This window comes from Ictidomys tridecemlineatus, chromosome 8 (assembly GCF_052094955.1).
Source record: "Ictidomys tridecemlineatus isolate mIctTri1 chromosome 8, mIctTri1.hap1, whole genome shotgun sequence".
Taxonomy (NCBI): Eukaryota; Metazoa; Chordata; class Mammalia; order Rodentia; family Sciuridae; genus Ictidomys; species Ictidomys tridecemlineatus.
Genome location: NC_135484.1, coordinates 156,180,849 through 156,203,088, shown reverse-complemented (window position 1 = coordinate 156,203,088; position 22,240 = coordinate 156,180,849). Strand labels below are relative to the sequence as shown.

General features: G+C 45.9%; 1 protein-coding gene across 1 annotated transcript; it reads left to right on the top strand.

Annotated features, from left to right (window-relative positions):
- The first annotated feature begins 19,634 nt into the window (after window positions 1–19,634).
- Window positions 19,635–20,555, top strand: LOC144365926 (putative vomeronasal receptor-like protein 4). Its single transcript, XM_078018631.1, has one exon. It carries the CDS (start codon window positions 19,659–19,661, stop codon window positions 20,553–20,555), a length of 897 nt encoding a protein of 298 aa, XP_077874757.1. The 5' UTR covers window positions 19,635–19,658.
- The last annotated feature ends 1,685 nt before the right edge of the window (window positions 20,556–22,240 follow it).

Sequence of the window (22,240 nt, the reverse complement as noted above, 5' to 3'; positions counted from 1 at the left end):
ATCTGTCACTCACATTCACTTTAGGCGTATAGTGATCTTTTTTCTTTAAATTTTTAAATCTAATTTGTTATACATGACAGCAGAAGGCATTATGTATAGTGATCTTTGATTGCTGGTGCATAGTGATAAATTTGGCCCTAAAAATAAATTGAAACTGAATCTGTGGACCTAGTTTCCTGACTCAGGGCTTCATTGTAGGATGATCTATCCAGACACTCAGAGCAAAATATTTAACTTGTGCAGGGAATGGTGGTGTACACCTGTAATCCCAATGGTTGAGGAGGCTGAGGGAGGAAGATTGCAAGTGTAGAGCCAGCTGCAGCAATTTAGTGAGGCCCTAAACAACTTAGTGAGACCCTGTAACAAAATAATAAATTAAAGCTCTGGGGATGTGGCACTGTAGTTAAGTGCCCCTGGATTCAATCCCTGGTGCAAAACAAAAACAAAACAACCCAAAACAACACCCTGCCCCCAACTACAAAACAAAACAAACAAACAAACAAACAAACAAAAAACTCGTGGGACAGAAAATTTCCTTGAAGAAGGCTCACTCCCTCTCCAGCCTAGATGGCATAAACTCACTTTCTGAATTCTGAGAAAGATCTTAAAGGGCAGAAGTTAGAAGCTCCTTTGGAGTGACGCCACCTATTACAAACTACAGGATTAAACTAAAATGCATGTTACAAAGAGTCAAAGTAGTCCACCTCCGCTCTGCACCGAGCACCTGCCTCTTCCTACTCAGGGGGCCCTGGGGACTGGGCAGAACAAGGAAAGGCAGACACATCCGCTCTCACAACAGCAGGGCGCAGCCGGCTGAGAATGGGGCCAGGCAGCAGGGACTGGCCACCAGAGCCAACACCAGGTCATCTGGAGGAAAAGCCTCGCTGCAGCCAGCAGTAGCCAGACCCCCAGCTGCTGTCCTCCTCCTCTGTCTGTTCCTTCAAGTCCCAGTGATAATTCATCTGCGCCTTCTCACGGATTCAGAAGGTTCCCTCAAACCTCAGGACCCGGGTGAGGACACCCGTAGTCCCTGTTCATCCTAAGGCGTGGTGCGGCTTGGTGGACAACACACACAGGATCTGGCTCCAGCCCGGGAGATGGCGGTGACAGAGTGACACCGCAGCTTTCCTCCGGAGGTCTCTGAGCGCCACACTCCCAGTCCAGTGCGTCCTTGGAACTGCGATCAGTGACTGGCGTTGAGTGACTTGCCATTAAGTCCTGGGGAGCAAGGCGCTTTCCTTGGGCATCCCTGTCCGGTGCAGCGCCCACGGCATAACAGTGCTACCGTTGGCGGAATGAGTAAGTCACGTCTACCTGGCGCGACAGAGGAAGGACCGAGGCTGGGGCCCTGCCGCGCCCTGGACCACCGCGCGGGCTGCCAGGTCCCCGACGCCGCCAGCAGAGCCGGCGCTGAGGACGCCGGGGACCGAGACTCAGGCTGCGGGAAGAGCGCCCGCGAAGGCACCGCGGCACACCTCACCTGGCGCGCGCTGGCGGAGGCACCGCGGCACACCTCACCTGGCGCGCGCTCGCGGAGGCACCCCGGCACACCTCACCTGGCGCGCGCTGGCGGAGGCACCGCGGCACACCTCACCTGGCGCGCGCTCGCGGAGGCACCCCGGCACACCTCACCTGGCGCGCGCTGGCGGAGGCACCGCGGCACACCTCACCTGGCGCGCGCTCGCGGAGGCACCGCGGCACACCTCACCTGGCGCGCGCTGGCGGAGGCACCGCGGCACACCTCACCTGGCGCGCGCTCGCGGAGGCACCCCGGCACACCTCACCTGGCGCGCGCTGGCGGAGGCACCGCGGCACACCTCACCTGGCGCGCGCTCGCGGAGGCACCGCGGCACACCTCACCTGGCGCGCGCTCGCGGAGGCACGTAGGTCACACAGCGCGCGCTCACGGAGGCGCGCGCACGTCACCCAGCCCGCAGCGCGTGTGATCCAATCCCGTGTTCTGGGTTCGCCGCTCGCCGTGCCGGCCGAAGCCCGGTACCTGCAGCTAAGGACCGTCCCCAGGAGCGCTGCTCGGTGCCCGAGGCGCGCCTTACTTGCCCCGACGTGAGAAGCTGCTGTTTAGGATTCCTTAGGAAAAGCAAAGGGCTGTCTGGGCCTGGAACCTGGCCCTCTACAAATATATCATTCAGATTTGAAAATAAACTTATCAAGTGCTTAAAAAAACATTATTTATTGACATGTAACAGTTGCATTTATTTGTGGACTGCAGTGTGTAACTCCTGTTAAAGCTTTGTCTCAGGGTTTCATAAACTGACTTCCAGACCACTCACGGATATCGAATCAAACCTTTATTGAAGCACACTACTGGCAACTGACCAGAACATAAAGTGTTCCCCTGATCATCCCCAACAATTGCAAGGGCACTCCTTATAAACCTGAAAACTGCAAAAGGGATGTTCGGGGGTCTAGCCAATGCAAGCAAGCCAGGTTACAGAAGCAGGACAGTGCAGTCAAGCGGAGGGAAGCCTAACCAATCACAGTTAGCTCTGTCACCCTAGTTACAGAAACAATGCCCCATTAAAGGTTTCTATAGAAAAAGCAAAGAACATCTTGCCCCATCATGACCCGTCTCCTTGGAGTGGTTGTTTTACAGGATGAAGTCACAAAACAAAATGGAGTCACATTTGCTCCTACTATCACAGTCCCACCCATGTATACAGCGTGTACTGGTCAAGTCAATTAGCTTCACGCCCCTCTCCTTATTTCCTTCTGTTTAGAGATGTCACTCTCCCCTCTTTAGTTCTTCAAAGAATATGTGGTAGGTCACCAGCACCATCTCCTCCCTGCTGTTGTAGAGCATGGAATGAGTCCTTCCCTTCAGCTGCTCTTGGGGCCCTGCTGTCCACCCTCCCTCTGCCTTCCCCACCCTCCCAGCCTTTGGTGAGCAAGGTTCTACATTCAGATTGCCATTGGCACTTTTAGACCTGGATAGGATTTCATTGTTTTAAATGAACCTCTCCAACCTCACTTCTCACCAGGACTCACATCAGACCACACATCAATGCTCCAAAACAAAAGAATTCAGAAGTGGCAAAAGAATTCAGTTCTGTGTCCTTGGGGTGCCTTTCTTCAAGCGCCCCCCCCCCCCGCACCTGCTGCCTTTCAGGGCTGCCTTACATGTGTACCTGTCTTGAAGGTCTCTGGCAGCACCATCTGCACGAACCTAGGCTTACAGGCAGGTTTGGTGCGAGGGAGCCCAGGGAGACCAGGCATGGCCTTACAGCCCCTGTGTCCTTCTCCCCTGAGAAGTATCAGGAATTTTCTGAAGAGCAGCTCAGGTTTTATACACACCCTTTGCTACCAGGTTCCTCCATCAAACTGGCAGGAAGTGAACGGGCTTTACTCACACTGTGATATGTTATATGTTAGGACAGGAGAGCCCATAAGGATGGGTGCAGAGAAGCCCTCCAGGTAGGCGCCGACAGAGCCATGCTCACCTGCACGTTGACGGAATAAAGACTGAATGGTGAATGTTGAGAGCCACAGCCGAGTTGGGATGGCTCCTAGCATTTTGCCAGTACTTTTGAGTTCTCGCGGAGTTCCCATTGAGTTCCGGTTGAGCTCTCGCGGGGATTCCTGGAGAATTCGAGTTGGTGGGTGAAGTTCTGGTGGAGGGAGTTCCGGTTGGTGTTTAGTGTGTCCCAGAGAAAGCCGCGTGGGTGGCATTCTCGGGAGTTTGGAAATAAAGTTTGTTCCTGCTTGAGTGGCTCCTGATTTGTGCCCAGCCAGACTGCGGCATTTGGTGGCCCGTGCGGAGAATGCCTGAAGCTTGGTGGTAAGTAAAATTGCTCTCCCTGAGGAAAGGCGAGAGAATGGGTGACCATTTCAAAAAGCAATGTGTTCTTGTTTTGATTTGTTTTGTTTTTGTTTCAAGCTGCCTGTCCCTAGAACTTTCTCAGGCAAACTGGGAAAAATGGTTGGCTCAAGGTTTGAAGTGGTTGGCCCCTGAGGAAGAGATATAGACCGACCACGAATATACATTTCAAGAAAACAGAAAAATTGATACAACGATTTTTTTGTTCCATTTTTGTTTCACTCTGCTTCGGTTTTGTCTTGTGTTATCTTATTGGGTTGCGTTATCCTTGTAGCACAAATATGGGATTAGAAATTAGTAAAAAAACAAACCGAAAGAGTGTTAAGTAAAATGCTAGAGGAAGGAGGCACCCCAGTAAAACCAAGAGCACTTAGGGCATACGTTGATACAATATAAAAATGTAGCCTATGGCTTTTTAAGGAGGAGTTGTTGAATATATCACAATGGGACTATCATGGTGAAGATTTAAGGGATAGGGAAAAGAAACCCAGGAACTCTGCCAGTTGGCACATTTCCATTGTGGATGATGATATGATTTTGTTTGCCTAGTCCAAAGCTTTCAGTTCAGATTATGGTAGAAGACATATTAGATCAGGAAAAAGAGGAGACCTCTCAAGATAGTCAGAAAGGGGAAGAAAGTTTAGGGCAGAAAAAGCCATCAGGGGAACAGTTACAACAGGAGACTGCTACTAACACCTTTCTATCACCAGAGGGCGTAAGTGTCCAACCAACAGCTCCGCCTATGGAGACAACATATGCTGAGTGGCCCTCAACCCCCATAGCTGATAGATGGGATCCTGAGACAGGACCTCAACAATTAGCATGCCCTGTACTTGAGCAGGCAGGAGGGCAGCGAATTTACCATACTTTAGATTTCAAAACACTGAAGCAGCTAAAAGAGGCTATAACAACCTATGGTCCTCAAGCACCCTTCACGGTAAGCATGGTCAAATCCATTACCAACTTGAACATGACGCCAGGCAGATTGGACTAGTATGTGCAAAGCTGTGCTAAATGGAGGACAATACCTGTTATGGAAGGTTGCCAATGAGGAATTTTGCACGGAGACGGCTAGGCGAAATGCAGCAGACAGTTATCCTCAAAGAAATCTAGATATGTTGTTAGGAAAGGGACCTTATGAGGGTCAGTAACAACAAATTGGATAAGATCCTGCCATATACTCACAGATTGCTGCAGATGCGGTAAGGGCATGGAAGACTTTACAAGGACATGGAGATTTACAAGGTCAATTATCTAAGGTAATACAAGGAGCTAATGAACCTTAGGCTGAATTTGTAGATAGGCTTATTCAAACAGCTACTAGAGTTTTTGGGGATACAGAACAAGCAATGCCATTAATTAAACAGCTAACCTTTGAGCAAGCAAATCAATGGTGCAAGGAGGCCATTAAACCATGGAAACATGAAGATTTAAATACATATATTAAATTATGTAGACACATTAATGAACAAGGGCAAGTCTTGGCAGCTGCAGTACAACAGGCTTTAGATGCCAGGCCAAAAACATCCTACAATTGTGAACAAACAGGACATTTTAAAAGGAATTGCCCCATAGGAGGAGGGTTTAACAAAACTAGGTATCAAAGGAGTAGAATACTGGGTATTTTCCCACAATGCCATAGAGGGAGACATTGGGCTAATTAATGCTGTTCTCAAACCACCATAGAGGGTACTCCATTATCAAAAAATGAACAAGGACCAAGTGTTTATCCACGATATTGTGGAGAAATGCATCAGGCGCCATTGCCAAAAAATGGACAGGGGGGTCCAATGCTCCGGGGCTCACAACCACAATTATATGGGGCACAGGAGGAACCCATCAACACCATCAAGGTAGTGCCCAGGACACATTATTCATCAGATCTCTCATCAGATGAATCAGAGGGAGTCCAGGGTTGGACATCTGCGCCTCCGCCAGAACAGTACTAACTCCAGAGATGGGAGTTCAAATCATTCCCACAGGAGTAAAAGGACCTCTTCCCCAAGGAACAGTAGGCTTATTGTTAGGACACGGTTCTTCTACTCTAAAAGGACTTATGATAAGTCCTGGGGTAATTGATCCTGATAGCGAGTTCTCCAAAGGGTATATCAGTAATTTCACCAGGAGATAGAATAGCACAGTTATTAATAATACCCAGCCTACATGATAAATTTTTCAGTAGTACTATAGAAAGAGGTTCCAGGGGATTAGGCTCCACAGGTGTAGATTGGGCTATGCTGTCTTTAAATTTAGATTCTCTCCCAATGCTAAAACTAAATATTCAAAGACATTAATTTAATGGGCTACTGGATACAGGTGCAGACCTTAGCATCATATCTCATCAAGAATGGCCAAAACATTGGCCATTACAACAAGCCACTCAAATGCATCAAGGCCTAGGAGTGGCGACTAATCCCCATAGAAGTGTGATGGTATTAGATTGGAAGGATCCTGAAGGATGTGAAGGAACTATACAGCCATATGTATTGGATCATCTTCCTATAAATTTATGGGGACGAGATGTCCTAGATCAATTAGGACTAACATTAACAAATAACATCAATCCAAATGCGCCCACTATTAGGGCTAGACAAGGTTTTAGGAAAGGAAAAAGATTAGGAGAACAAGAACAAGGTATAGAAGCACCAATTCAAATAGATCAAGAAATAATTAGACATAAATTGGCTTTTCAGAAGGGGTCACTGAGACAATAAAAATTACTTGGAAATCAGAAAGACCAGTATGGGTTCCTCAGTGGCCCCTGACTAAAGGAAAGATACAAGCAGCCCATGACCTGGTCAAACAACAATTAGCGGAGGGACATATACAGCCTTCCGTATCTTCCCATAATACTCCCATTTTTGTCATCAAAAAGAAATCTGGTAAAAGGAGATTATTGCAAGATTTAAGAGCCATTAATAATGAGATGGTTATTATGAGACCTGCTCAATCTGGGATTCCTCAATTGTCTGCTTTGCCAAAAACCTGGTATGTTTTAGCTATAGATATTAAAGATTGTGTTTTTTCAATTCCAATTCATCCTGAGGATAGTCCACGCTTTGCATTTACTATCCCTGCACTGAATCATGAAGGTCCTGATCAGAGATATGAATGGAAAGTGCTCCCTCAAGGGATGGCTAACAGCCCAACTATGTGTCAAATTTATGTTAACAAAGCAATCCAGCCACTTAGAAATCAAAATCCTGAACTAAAAATATTTCACTATATGGATGATGTATTATTAGCACACAAAGATAAAAACACATTGCTGGAATGATATGCCATACTTACAAATTTATTAAAAAATTATAATCTAGAGATAGCAATAGATAAAGTACAATTAAATTTTCCAATTAATTATTTAGGAGTTCTATTATCCTCAACCATGGTCTGTCCACCAAAAATTCAAATACAAGTAGATCAACTCAACTCACTTAATGACTTTCAAAAGTTATTAGGAGACATAAATTGGATAAGGCCTTATCTAGGCCTACCAACAGGAGAGTTAGGACCTTTATTTGATATCCTAAAAGGTCCATCAGATCTAAATTCACCCCACATGTTATCGCCTGAAGCAAGAAAGGCATTAAAAATTATTGAAACATATATGGGAAATATGCATTTGAATAGAATTGATATAAGTTTGCCTTTATTATTTATTGCACTACCAACAAAAAATATTCCACAGGAGTATTTTGGCAAGAAGGTTCCTTATTGTGAACACATTTATCTTATTCTCCTAACACTATTCTTACTAGGTATCCTGAGGCTGTAGGACAATTAATACTCAAAGGAATAAAAGCAGCAAAGGGAGTGTTTGGAATTTCTCCCAATAAAATTATTACTCCATATACTATGGATCAAATTGATGAGTTAGCTAATGAGTTATTTACTTGGGCAATAATCATGTGTAAATCTAAGGTTTCATTTGATAATCATTTACCATCTAGTCTTTTGTTGTCTTTTGGTCTTCACATTCTGTAGTTTTTCCAAAAATGACAAGAAAAATACCTATTATGAATGCTCCAAATATATTCACTTATGGGTCAAATAATGGTATAGCAGCAGTAGTTACCCCTGATCAAACTTTTACATTTTTAGTACCCAAACAATCAGCTCAAAAGGTAGAGCTTAATGCAGTATTACAAGCTTTTGTGATGTATTCTGTATTTATTTTCTGATAGTCAGTATATAGTTAATGCTATAGTATCCATTGAAGATGCTGGTAGGATTTCCCCTTCCTCTACTGTTTTCTCTTTGTTTTCTACTATACTTTTATATTAGATTATACAAAGTCTAATCTGGGACAGAAAAGATACATTCTTTATAGGACATATCAGGTCACATACAGGATTGCCTGGAGCCCTTAGTTTGGGCAATGATTTAGCAGATAAAACTACACATGACATACATATTTTCTCTACACTAGAAGAAGCTACAAATTTTCATGGAAGGTTCCATGTCAATGCTAATACTTTACAAAAGCATTTAAAAATAACTAACGAACAAGCTAGACAAATAATAAAACAATGTCAAAATTGTGTGACCTTTTTACCACAAGTTAATCTTGGAGTCAATCCTAGAGGACTGATACCTAACCATATTTGGCAGATGGATGTCACACACTTGTCACAATTTGGAAATTAAAATATTTGCATGTTACAGTGGATACTTCCTCTGGATTTTTGATGGGCTCCCTTCATGCTGGAGAAAAAACTAAATATATTATAACTCATTGCTTACAAAATTTTGTCACTGTGGGCATTCCAAAAACAGTTAAAAACAGATAATGCTCCTGGCTATACTTCTACCTCTTTTAAACAATTTTGCTCATCATTTGGCATTACTCATATAACAGGAATCCCATACAATCCACAGTGACAAGGCATAGTTGAAAGAGCTCATCAAACTATTAAAATTTACTTATTAAAGCAAAAGGAGGGAATTGAGAAGGGGTATATATTCCCCAAAGATAAACTTAAAATAACCCTTTTTACTCTAAACTTTTAAAATTTGGATTCATCAGGGCTTAGTGCTGTGGAAAGGCATATGTGTCCAAAAAATGTACATAAACCTAAGGTACTTTGGAAGGATATTCTAACAGGACAATAGAAAGGTCCTGACCCAATGATTGTCTGGAGTTGGGGGTCTGTTTGTGTGTTTCCTCAGGGAGAAAAGCAGCCGATTTGGATTCCAGAGAGACTAACTAAAGTGATTTCTACAGACCAAAACGAAGATGACTGGGCTCAAGTCTATAACAGCTGATATCCTTACATCTGCAACAGTGGTTCTCCCACACCTGGAGGCTATGAATAATGAACACCATTAAGATCTATTTCAAATGCAATAAAAACCTTGGGGCTTGCTTTTGGGAATACCTTCAGACCCATATGCAAGTTACAGGAAAAAGGATGGGATATCCAAATAAGAGTCAAACCCAGGTGGTAACCAGGATGCTTTTTTCAATATGTATTTTATTATTGCCTTTTCCCACATCATGAAGTTCTATTTTATTTTTTGAGCTCATACAGACCTAGGTTAATGTTTTTCTCATCAGTTCTATTTTTTGACTGTGGAGTTTTAAACATTGCAATGGAGATTTCACCTGTAAAAAGCTACAAGGCCTTTACTATTGTCTTATGTGTTGTATGTTTGTGTGCACACTTGTGTTTTGTGTTGTATGTCTGTATGTGCGTATGTCATATATCATATATGAGGAGCGCTCATGAAAAAATGACTCCAAATATTTTTTTATTCACATGATTTAAATGGTTTAATTTAAATTGGGTAAACAGCTGTTGAGGATTGTTTTAATATGTGAACAAAAAAGGAGGTTAAGAGATCTGTTTGTTTACTTTCACCTTTCCTTTTTATTATATTTAATAATTCTGTTCAGGATAATGTAAATTGTTCAGAAAATTGTTTTTTTAGTGTCTGCTGGAATGTTACATAATTTTTTTTTAGCCATCATTGCCAGAATTCCTATCTTCATCCCAGTGCCGGTGAAGACAAAGATAAAACCAAACAATAGCTTCTTTGATAGCTATCACAGTAAACTGTATAAACTGGTGCATCAATGAATAATAACTCAACAAGTGATGCTCAATCAAGGAGTCGATTTACTTTGGGAGGAAATGGACATATTGACAGATTCCTCTGCTTTGAACTGCTTGCAGAACTTGCCTGGACTATGTATCACTTGTATGCATTGTGAACTATCTGTTGGTGCTGAGAATTGTGGTAGTGCTGGGTATCTTTGCTGATGGTGTCATCGGTGGTACAATTTTTCCAAAAGGAACCATCATTTGGCTTGGTGTCATGGCATTTTGCATCCTCCTCCCTTCTGCTTGTGATGGTCTAAAATTTGGGGGCCAACAGAGGTGAGGCAAAGAACCTCACCCCCCCACTGGCACCAAGGCTAAATTTGGGGGCCAACAGAGGTGAGGCAAAGAACCTCACCCCCCCACTGGTGCAAAGGCCTATCCACAAGTATGGCTGTATGCTGGACCAGTAGTCAGTGACGGGTATGATCCAATTGCAGTGGACCAAAGTAAGACAGGAGGCTGACACCTTGAGGTCAGCTCATCCGATGATGGGTAAGGACCATATTGGACAACCTAAGACAGGCACGGTCCCTAAGCCACATGCTTGTTGTTTAATTAAACAGAAGGGGGGGAGATGCTGAGAGCCGCAGCCGAGTCGGGATGACGCATGGCATTTTGCCAGTACTTTTGAGTTCTCACGGAGTCCCGATGAGTTCCAGTTGAGCTCTGGTGGGGATTCTGGGGAGTTCGCGTTGGTTGGTGAAGTTCTGGTGGAGGGAGTTCCGGTTGGTGTATGGTGTGTCCTGGAGAAAGCCATGTGGGTGGTGTTCACGGGAGTTCGGAAATAAAGTTTGTTCCTGTTTGAGTGGCTCGTGATTTGTGCCCAGCCAGACTGCAGCAGGTGAAGACAGCATTTGCTCATGTGTGAAACCCAGAAAGAGACATTTATGAAAGCTAATTAATGGTGACAATCATGATGCAAGTGAAAATATGGGCTGAAATCAAGCTTTTCTAAGGACCCAGAGAGTTGCTGTGCCTCTCTGATTCCTGAGAGAAAGAAAAGAGTTGACATGTCCCAGAGCCCCAGCCTCTCAGAGCTCTCTGAGGACATCTGGCCCCAGAGAAGGGAACTCAGATGTTCAGGGCTCCCAGAGCTCCCTGTTGGAACTGCCCCTTCATCTCCCTAGCCCAGGGACATATTTTAAAACCAGAGGAGTGATTGTCCTGACTCTGGCAGACTCTCTCATTTAGTCAAAGAGAAAAAGCAAAATCCACACTTCTGAGGAAATGCCCCCGGCACCGTGCAGTAGACCAAGGAAGGGAGACCCATCACCTGGTGGCTGTGCTTCGGACCAGCTCTGTGTGGCCAGGACTCCAGTGGTCACAGGTGACCCCTGTCAGGGAGAAGCCAACTTTATGCATAACCTCAGTCCCTGAAGTCTCAATTTCCTTCTCCTTCCACAATTACTGCATTTTTTTTGGCTCAAAAGGCTTTTGAGTCTTATTTAGAGTTTAATTACTTAAATAGAAGAATGTCCAGTGAGAAAGTGAAAAACTAGCTAAGCTTTTGTACGAGATTTCCCACTTCCTGGCCTTCTCTTCAAATTCCTCAAGTTTCCAGGGTGAATCAGAATGAGGTCAGCTTCAGAAAAACAGAATAAGTCATCTCCCCTCTTTTCCAAGATGCTCTTCAAACACAGGGATAGGATGCATGATGACCAGCAGGGGGCCTCTGCCTTCAGGGCATGTTCCTAGCATGCACCTGGGGGGACAGAAGACATCTAGGTTCACACAGGGTCTTTGCCATAACTGACTGCTTTCTCCCTTGACTATTAGACAGCAAATGGGGTCCAAATGAGATGGACCCTGCCTTTTAAAGCCAGCCCTGTCCTGTGACGGTTTGACCCTCATTGCCTGGAGGGCACCTGACACCTGACAGGGGCTAGGGCCACTCCTGCTCCCGTGGAGAGCAGCCCTGGGGTATGAGAACTGTCTTCATCCTCCATGTCCAGGCACAGTTATGCTGAGGAAGGTCCGGGGACACTTGTCAGCTTTGGTAAACAAAGAAAATAGGGCATTTATCCACCCTTCCTTGTTTTAGAGCATTTTCTATGTAAATCAAGTGATCCTAATTTTTCCTTGCCCCTTTGAAGTATATGGACATCTTTTTCAAAGCCAAGTAATGCTCTTGACAGTATTAGAACTCAGAATGTTTTTCTTCGAGGCCTGGAGTGCTCCCGTGGGACCAAGCTCCACATTGCAAAACCAACCTCTGCCTTTTTTTTAAATATTTATTTTTTACTTATAGGTGAACTCATATATCTTTATTTTATTTATTTTTTTATGTGGTGCTGAGGATTGAACCCAGGGCCTTGCGTGTGCTAGGTGAGCGCTCTACCTCTGAGCCTCAATCCCAGCCGCCCAGCCTCTGTCTTGAAGGGAGCAGCGCACTCGTCTTGTGATAAAGGCAAAGATAACTCAGGGTCCGCCTCAGGGCCAGGTGAATTTCAGATGAACCATGTTTGCCAAGTGGAGGAGTCAGTCCTCTTACTTGAAGCTCAGTTACACTTTATCTTGAGAACATATATTTTCTGGCTTGTATCCATTTGAGTGTAAAAGGTGAGTGTAAAAGTCGAGGTTCTTTTTTTCTTTTTCTTTTTGGCACTGGGGATTGAACCCAGGGCCTTGTACATGTGAGGCAAGCACTCTGCCAACTGAGATATGTCCCCAGCCCCAAAGGTGAGGTTTTAAAACTTGCTTCTGTCATGTCTGCCTTTCGGCCTTGGCTTCACTGGATAACTTTTGATGTGCATGACATTCTGGCTTAATATTTTTCAACAAGAAAATCGTTTTTCTTTTCCTCCTTTTTAGACAGGCTTTATGGATTAGAAACAGATTTTGCTTTTGATTATCTTCTCCACACACACAGGTGACACCAGATCAAGGTGAACCCAGCATGTACCCAAGGGACCAGGGCCTGCTGTCTGCTGGGACTGTTGGTGGGCAGGGTGGTTTGATGTGGGTGCGCTGCCTTGTGGCTGGGAGGTGGAGTAGTTCACGGCAGGGCCTCCACCTGTGAACTCGCAGTGTCCCAGTGATCCTCAGCAGCTCTCAGAGAAACAGTGGTGACAGTACCAGGGACAGCACCCAGTGCCCAGGACAGCTTCTCAGCAACAGTCACCACACAGCAGGTGTGGGTGGTCAGCAAGGTCCACAGCAGCTCGTGTCCACCGCTGTGAGCCACATCCAGCACCAAAACAGTGTGGACAGGCCACGCAGAGCACTGGGGACCCCAGCAGCAGGAGGGGTGGGGCAGCAGTGGTGTCCACCGAGGAGCTCCAAGAGCGGCTGCTGCAATGCTCCAGAGAACAGCAGAAACGCAACGCGTGGGACATTCCAAATGTGCACAGAGAGCAGAGAGAGGTGACAGTAGCACCCCGGAGGAGAGAAAATAAACCAATAAAACTCGACAAGATGGAGAAGAGGACAGGAAGGAGGGGAAGGGTAACAAGAGAAACAAAACCCAAAAGCAAAGCAATGGAATGACTCCCACCGTCAAGGAGAGAACATGGCAAGTGGATGAAACCCATGAGAGAAGTGGGAGAGATGTGTGCACCAGCCACGGCCGCCCCACAGAGAGGCAGGGAGGTGAGGGGCACCCTGCTGAGGTGCAGAGCTCTGCTGCCGGTGCCCACTGCCCTGCTCCTCCTTCCTGGTTCGCCATCACCCAGAGAGCAGGGCTGCTGTCACCCTGCACTCTGCCAGCTGGGGGCCTGAACTGACTCTGCTAGAGAGAGCGCTGGGCTTCCCTTCCCAGGAGTTAGGACAGCAGGTCCACTGGGGTTCTGTCCAGAAGGACGAGGTCCGTGAGCCCCAGCGCGGCCTGAAGCCGAGGTCTGGAGGGGACGTGCTCGAGGCTGGGTGCAACTCTGATGGGGACTTGGGACTTTGTGCCTGGGCATCTGCTCTGGAGAATGAGCTCCACATGTCTCTGCTGGGCACCTGGATCTCAGGGGCCTCCAGAGAAGTCTGCTCTCAGGGCAGGTGGTCAGCCCACCACCTCCTGCCCACTTCACTGCCCAGGAAGGTGGACTTCCCAGCTCAGTCCTGGGTGCACGCACCCCATCCAGCTCTTCCCCCTTCCCTTCCCTTCTCTTTCCTTCTTTCTCCTTTCTCTTCCTTGTTCTGGGGACTGATCCCAGTAGCACCTCGCCCCTGAGCTCTCTCCCCACTGTAGGGACAGGTCAGGGCCTCACTAAGTGGCTGAGCTGGCCTGGTGCTTGTGACCCTCCTGCCCACTTCCCAGGTCCCTGGGGTTCCAGGTGTGGGCCACCACTCCCAACTTCAATGCTTCTTTCTTAAAAACAAAATATCACCTCACATACCAGAGGGCAGTAACCAAAATCAGGAGATTACTCCTTAGAGCGTATTTAGATATCACCAGCTGTACCAATGGATCCGTGTCTGTCAAAGGATGATCCCAATCCTGTGCTACAGCACCAAATGTCAGTCTCTCAAGGCCCCTTTATTCTCTAAAATTCCTGAGTCTCCCTTTGCCTTTTATGACACTAATGATTTTGAAAGACATGGGACATTTTACAGTCTCCTTTCTGCCAGGGACTAGAAGGAAGTTCTCCTTCAAAGAATAGCCTGACAGTTACAAGAAACAGCCCCCTGGGAGACACCTGCCTGGGAGACACCCTGCAGCCTTCCATCTCCCTGAGACATCCTGCGCTATCTCACCTTGTGAAGACTTCCAGCAACTGCCGATAAGAGAGCTCCCCCATCCCCAGCCCATAAGTACCCCTGTGTGAACAATAAAAGTTGGCAGCTTGATCAGAACTCCTGTCTTGCTGTCACCCTTCGTGTCTCTTGTCCCTTCATTCCTCCCTATCTAGGTTCGCTGCCCACGTTGATGTGTCCTGCCCGTTGGGACACTTTCGATGGACTTCTACTTTTCCTGGAGCTTAGACTCAGGAGAGCCCTGGGCAGGTGCAGTAGAGAAGGGCACTGAGCACTGACCGCACCTTTCCAGGCTGCGTGCTGCTGGAGGGTCCTCTCTGCACTGCGCTGCTACCCTCTGTGTCCACAGGTGTCTGTCTGGTGTGCAGCGCCACGTGACTCTTCATTCTTTGGCATGAGTAATTCATGGGGGAGACACTTCCAGGCCATGTTGATTCCCGTGACACCTAAACCCTCACCCACTGGTCTGAGCATGCACTCATGGTCTCTTCCTGGAGAAATTGTTGTTAGGATGTTGCAAAGGGCGATTTTCTAATTTCACTGCTCTCCTTTTGCATTTATCATTTGTGTGTTCCATGCAAGTTAGAGCTTTCCCTTCTCCCTGGTTCACTTATGTTCATTGTGCACCTTTGTGATCTTGGTTCATGGGAAGGTGATGTCATCTTATGTCATTACTCAGTTTGACTCAGATTTTCTCACTTTGGCCAGCAGAGCCCTGCAAGCTGGCCCCCTAGTAGGCATGCCTGTCCCTCTTGGATCCCTTCTTTACCTTGTGACATAATAGAAGCTCAGTCTCATCTTACCTTTCTCTGAATTAGCCCTGAAACCTTCTCTGTGTTAAACGCTCTTCTTCCTTTGTATCAGAAAATGGTATTCAGAACCCAAACCTGGACAGAGGTGAATGGAGTAAACCATTTATTTTCCTACTTTCATACCAGAGACATCTTCTCATCCAAATGAGCCCAAATAGTGCTCTCCTCAAAGGGCTCATCTTCCACCAAATGCACAAGTGTTTGGGGATCTCCTCTGTGCCAAGTGCACCCTGGGTAAGGGACCAGGGTCACACAGGAGTGAAGGGACAGTGACCAGGGCCCTGGCTCCCACCCAGCCCTGTGCTGTGCTCCCTGGTGGAGAAGCCACACTCCTGTCACCTCAGCTCGGCCCTGAGATCAACATGTTGGTGTCCTTTGCACCAGGGACCAGGACGGAAGCAGAGTGAACATGTGCAAGGGTCATTCTTGTCTGTAGATGACCGTGGAGGTGTCCTTGAGCTTCACACTAGGACTGATTTCTAAAGGAGGGGTGGGAGGATCCTTCTGAGTGTCCAGGCTCACTTCCTGTTTCACGTATGAGGAATAAAGCAGCCAGTGGGCAGCAGTGTGAGCTCCGTACACAGATGTAGGACGGTGACTTTGGTCCTGCCCAGGTCCTGGTTGGGGCTTTCTCTGAGAGCAGAGTCCCCAGTGCTGGTCATCAGGTGCCACATCCCTGTGGGTGGAGAAGGCCTTAAATATGAGTGGAGCTGACGCTCTGTGTCTCAGACCCTGGCCCCATTCTGATTCAGTCGTGGGCCTTTGGGAAGGGGAAGGGAAGGCCAAGAAATGGAACCTCAGACACAGAAACTTGGCTGGTTGTTCACTTTCTCACTGCACAAACTTTTACTAAAATAATTATGTCCAATTAAGCCTGGGATTACTTCTGAGCCAAACAAAAGCAGTAATTGTGGAGGGAGAGAAAGCCCTACTCCAGGGACTGAGGTCTCAGAGTGGTTGATGCTCTCTGACAGGTGTCACCTGTGACAACTGGAGTCCTGGAGGTGGTTTATATGGCAAGAGCCCCACAGACCCAGAGGTACAACAGGACCTGGGGAGCTGCCCTTGTCAGAAGGACCAATGCAGAGCTGTCTGCAGCACAGCCACCAGGTGAGTGGCCTGAGGGTTCTGGTTTCCTCACAGGCACAAGTGACCTTTCCGCAGCAGCACGGAGCTGACTCTCTGTGGCTGAGCAAGGGGGTTGCTGAGCGGGTCATGAGCCTTAGGGCCTCACTGTGCCTGTTTGTAGGAAGGACCTGAAGACAGAGGACACAGATGTCCCCCCAGAGACTCTTAGGCATCTCTGTCCTTATGTTCAGGATCTGGTACCACGAGAGAGCTCTGGGTGCATATTTGCAGAAGGTTACCATCTTTCTTTATTTAACAAATCAGAATGGCGCAGATCTTTTCAAGACTCTATGAAAAGTTTTGTACCTTCAGCCTGGAATTTCACCTGAATTGTGACTGCATTAGCCTTCTTAAAATTTGACATTTCCTTTTAGATGCATTTCTCTTTTTCCAGGATGGAGCCCTGTGGTCTTTTTCTTGATGTTAATAATTCCTTAAGCAAGTTTCTGGGTAATTTCAAAGAGTTGTTTCAATTCATCCTTGAATCATCCCTATTACAATATATATCATGCCATACTTGGAAGCCAATTCCACTACTTACACACATGTTTGATGGAGAAATTATTAGAAACTATTAAGATTATGTGCTGGGTTATGGCCCAGTGGTAGAGCACTTGCCTACATGTGTGTCGTCCTGGGTTCTATCCTCAGCACCACATAAAATAAATAAATGAAACAAAGGTATTGTGTTCAACTATAACTAAAAAATAATTATTTAAAACAAAAACAAAAACTATTAATATTAAACACTATGCTTGCTTTTTAAAGAGTACCCACTACAACTCTGCCAGGCTGGGGGTTATTATAACATGAAATATCTCACTTTACTTTTATCCTGTTATTTTCCAGCAATAATCAGTCATTTTTTTAATTCATTTTGAAAACCCTGTCTGATGCATGCACTCATCTGCATGAACGGTTGACTGTTGGTCCTGGTGGGGCTTATGTCAGTCTGAATGTGAGGCCTGCCTTGTAAAATAGTTCACCACTCCCCAAGGCAACCTGGGAGAGAAGGCAGGTGTCTGATATCTTCACTTTGGACAGTAAGAAAGAGAAGTCATATATTATAAGTCTCTGAATCTGCCCCCAAACATGAGTCAGAGCTTTGAAATTGGGAAAAGGCAGAGAGAGCTAGAAAACATGTGAACTCCTAGACAAACAAATGAAAAATACACAGGAGAAGTTCTGATAAATCTGCGAGGACATTGGGACATACCGACCACAGTAGTAATTTTTCACCCATCAAGAGGCTCCCTGCTACACACTAGGGCTTGCAGAAAAGTGTCGTTAGTATAAACAACATGCAATTCCCATGCATTGGACCAAACATCCTGTTTCCTTCATTCTGGAGAAGTTGCCCACAGTTTGAAAGAAATCCCTTGGTGAGAAAAGGGATTGAGAACAGAGGTGTAAGGAGCAACCTTTTATCCATGCCTGAGTCTGAAAATCGGCTTGGCCTGGTGAAGACCAAAGCAGCCCGTTGTTAACCAGGCTTGCAGGGAGCCACACAGAGCAGGCTGCAAATCTCACAGAAACCATTCCCCTGCCGATCTGCAGCAGCTGCACTGTGCCACCGTGACCCTGTGTGAGTGAGTTCTTCCCAATGTAATGATCCCCTCCTGCTGTGCCAAGTGTGGCCCTTAATGGAACCTAGTCCATGAAGTGCCTCACCTCACCACTGCACCAACCCTAATGAACCCCTTCTCCTCACCCAGCTCCATAAGCATCCACACATCCAGAAGGGATGCTGGCTCCCCCAGGGGTCCTTGAGGTCACTCACGGGGAGCTCAGACCTCTGCCAAGACCCTCCTAGAGGGTCACCCTGGCTCCTCTGGCACCAGCCATGGCTGCATCTGCTGAGGATCTGATCTTGTCAGACAGGACACTCGATGCTGATGTCTTTGTCTGATTCAGTGAACCTCAGAATCCTGTCTGGAAAGGTCGTGCAGAGTGACGTGACCTTGAGGATCACCAGGACCACCACAGACTTGTAAGCAGGAGGTCCCAGAGTCGGTTGGGGCTTACAGTTTAGAATCACTAAATTCAGTTCTCAAAAATGAGACATTTGTAAGCAAAAGGCAAACCCAGAAACCATTATACTCCCAAAATGTGACCCAGAAAGGAATACTGAGCAGAAGGAGAGGCACTGTGGGTGGTGCGATGGTCAGAGAAGGGAAAGACCTGAGCATCGGGGTTTTCTAAGGTGTGTGTGGGGGGGGTGGGGAGGGCTGAAAGGACAGACCTGAGCCCAGGATTTTAGAACTGATGATGAGGACAGACAGAATGATAACAGAGACATGGCAGTAGTTGAGGTTTGGCCAACAGTGGGTTGAAGGCAGCCTCCCTGAGGTTGAGCACAGGGTGGGATTAGGGATGTGGAAGCAGAACTGGTTTTGCTTGTGTGGACTTTAAACAAAAGGTGGATTGAAAACTTAGAACTTTGAATACTAGCCCCCAGGATAGTATTTTCCCCCATATTTTTATTAATTAAAGAGACACACAGAGAATGCTGTTGTGGTTTAGAAATGAGGGTCACACCAAGCTCCTGTGTGGAGCAATGCAGGGAGTCAGAGAGGAAGTGATGGGTCACGAGAGCCTTGGCCTAGTCGGGGCCTTAGTCCCTGCTGGGGTTAACGGGGGGTGACTGTAGGCAGTGGGCAACTGGGGGTGCGTCTTGGGTGGGCAGTTTGTCCAGTGTGGGGGTCTCTCTCTTGCTTCCTAGTGCCATGTTCTCAGCTGATTTTCTGTACCACATTCATCTGCCATGATGCTCTGTCACACCTCTGGCCCTTGAGGATGGAGTTGGTCCTCTGTGGACTTGGGTCCCTAAAATCACGTGCCCACAAATGAGGCTTTCCTCCTCTAAAATTGTTCTTGTCAAGTCTTTTGGTTACAGCCGAGGAAAAGTGGAGTAAAAAAAAAATGAGTAGAATAGTTCTTTCTATAAAACTAGCACTGTGATGTGTGTACTGACTGCCATGACACTTTAGAGAACTGATGTATGAAAGGCTTTCTGCAGATAAATAGAGTCATTTCTGATGTTTTTCCCTAAAACATGTCTGAAGCATCCAAATGCTTCCGCCTAAGAAGTAAGAAATGGTTCTGAACTTTGTGAAGGGAACAACCTTCATGTTCCTAACAGGACTGGGCATTACTGGGAACACCTTTGTCCTTGTGAGCTACATTTGTGTTTTCAGAGGCAGTGAGAAGAAACCTATCCACCTCATTCTCATCCACTTGGCTTTAACAAATATCCTAATGCTTTTTACCAAAGGTACACCAAGGACAATAGCCAGCTTTGGTTTGAGAAAACTTCTAGGTGACATAGGCTGTAAGATTGTGGTTTATCTGGAGAGGGTGGCCCGGGGCCTGTCCATCTGCACAACCAGTCTCCTCACAGTGGTCCAGGACATCATCATTAGTCCCAGAGCCTCCAGGTGGGGGAGGCTGCAGCCCAGGTCTGCATGGCACGTCCTTCCCTTGTTGCTCTTCTGTTGGATTCTCAATTCCTCGATAAGCACAAACTTACCATTTTACATCAAAAATACCAACAGCTTGAACACATCAGAATTTAGTGAAAGTGACAACTACTGCTATTTTATACCAGAAAACTGGATAATCAGATCGATTTTTATTGCTCTCATGGTCCTTCGAGATGCTGTGTTCCAGGGTGTCATGGGCTTGGCCAGTGGCCACATGGTCTTCCTCCTCCACAAGCACCACCAGCACGTGCTCCACCTTCAGACCTCCAAGCTCCTCCACAGAACCCCCCCTGAGGTGAAGGCTGCGAAGAGTGTTTTCCTTTTGATGCTCTGCTTTCTCTTCTTCTATTGGGCAGATTGTTGTGTTTCATTATGTTCAGTTTTCTCCTTACTGAAGGATTATGTATCTGGAAGTGCTCATGAATTTCTCATCATTGGTTATGCGATTGTTAGCCCATTTCTGCTGATTCACAGAGATGGATATCTGGTTGAAAGTTGCCGTGCTCACTAAGAAAGAAAAACTTTGAGAAATTATCCATTTCAGTGACCCTTTTAGTATGTTTGAAATCCTGTTAGTTTTGTGTTGCTGTATGTGATGCAAGACATTAAGAGGAGGGAAGTCACACAGGTGCATTCTCACGGCTCCAAGTCGGTGATGGTCTTGAATGCACAGAGGTCACTGGGAGCTGGAGGGACCCAGCTATCTCCTCTTTGTTCTTCCTGCCACCCTTCAGGAAGAATCTGGTGTTCTCCTGCATGTTAGGTGGCTCTTTCATACCACCACTTCTGCTAGTGAGAAGCTGAAGAACAATTCAGAAAATCACAACAAGATTACTTATGTATCCATCTCCAGACCCAAGAAGTCCAGTTCTAGGGCCTGGTCTTCCAGATGTGCTTGCTTACATAAGATACACAGAATAAAAATATTTTATATTACAGTTTTAATTAATAAACAAACTTGAGTATTCGATAACTGGGCCATTGTTGTTATTTAAAGTATTTATAAATTTTCATCCTACAAAGTGGAATTTTATTGAACTTGTTAAGAACAAGGGTGGGTTCAAACTAATAGGTTGTAGGAAATATTACAATTAAAAAGCAGTGGAGACTAATAGTACTTTAGAAAGGAATACCAAGCATTTAACTGGATTGTGTCTGCATATGAACAGCTGCAAAACACAAAAGAACTTTTTTTTCCATTTTTTTTATTGATTGTTCAAAACATTACAGAGCTCATGATATATCATCTTTCATACATTTGACTCAATTGGGTTTTTAACTCCCCAAATACATAATGCAGACTTACTTCTGTTACATACTCACATTTTTACATAATGGCATATTAGTGTCTGTTGTATTCTGCTACCTTTCCTATCCCCTACTATCTCCCCTCCCCTCCCCTCCCTTCCCATCTTCCCTCTCTACCTCCTCTGCTGTTGTTCAATTCTCTCCCCTTTTTTCCCCCCACCCCCTTGCCCCTCATAACCTCTTATAATTTTGTGTATCACTGAAGGTCTCCTACCATTTCCATATGTTTTCCCTTCTCTCTTCCTTTCTCTCCCCCCATTCGTCTTAGTTTACTGTTAGTCTTTTCCTCATGCTCTTCCTTCCTGTTCTATTCTTAGTGGCTCTCTTTATATCAAAGAAGACATTTGACATTTGTTTTTTAGGGCTTGGATAGCTTCACTTAGCATAATCTGCTCTAATGCCATCCATTTCCCTGCAAATTCTATGAAAAGAACTTGAAAGACTAGTTTCTCATTTGGGAGAGAGAAGCCTTATGAAAGTGCATCAAGAAATCATTTTTCTCTTTTTATATTTTCTAAACCTTTAAATGCATTTTAAACCAATGAATAAATAAAATTGAAAATAATCTGAGGCTTCTATAAAGTCATTGCTTTTTATGGCCTTTCCATTGCTCATGCTTTTGACCTTCCCTAGTCTTAATGACATACAAACTGTTCTGGTTTTAATTAGGGGAAAAATTGCTTTGCCCTTGTCCTAAATTGGAACCCAGAGCCCATGAGTTTGGAATGCTCACTTCTGACTATGAGGGTCTCGCCAAGACCCTCTGCACTCCTGGGATGCATTGTGCTCACTCCACATGTTCACTGAAGATGGATCAGAGGGAGGAGGCACAGAGGCGCTCCTGGTGATGGAGGCCTTTTGTGTCTCTTGGTGGCCCTGCTGATCAGT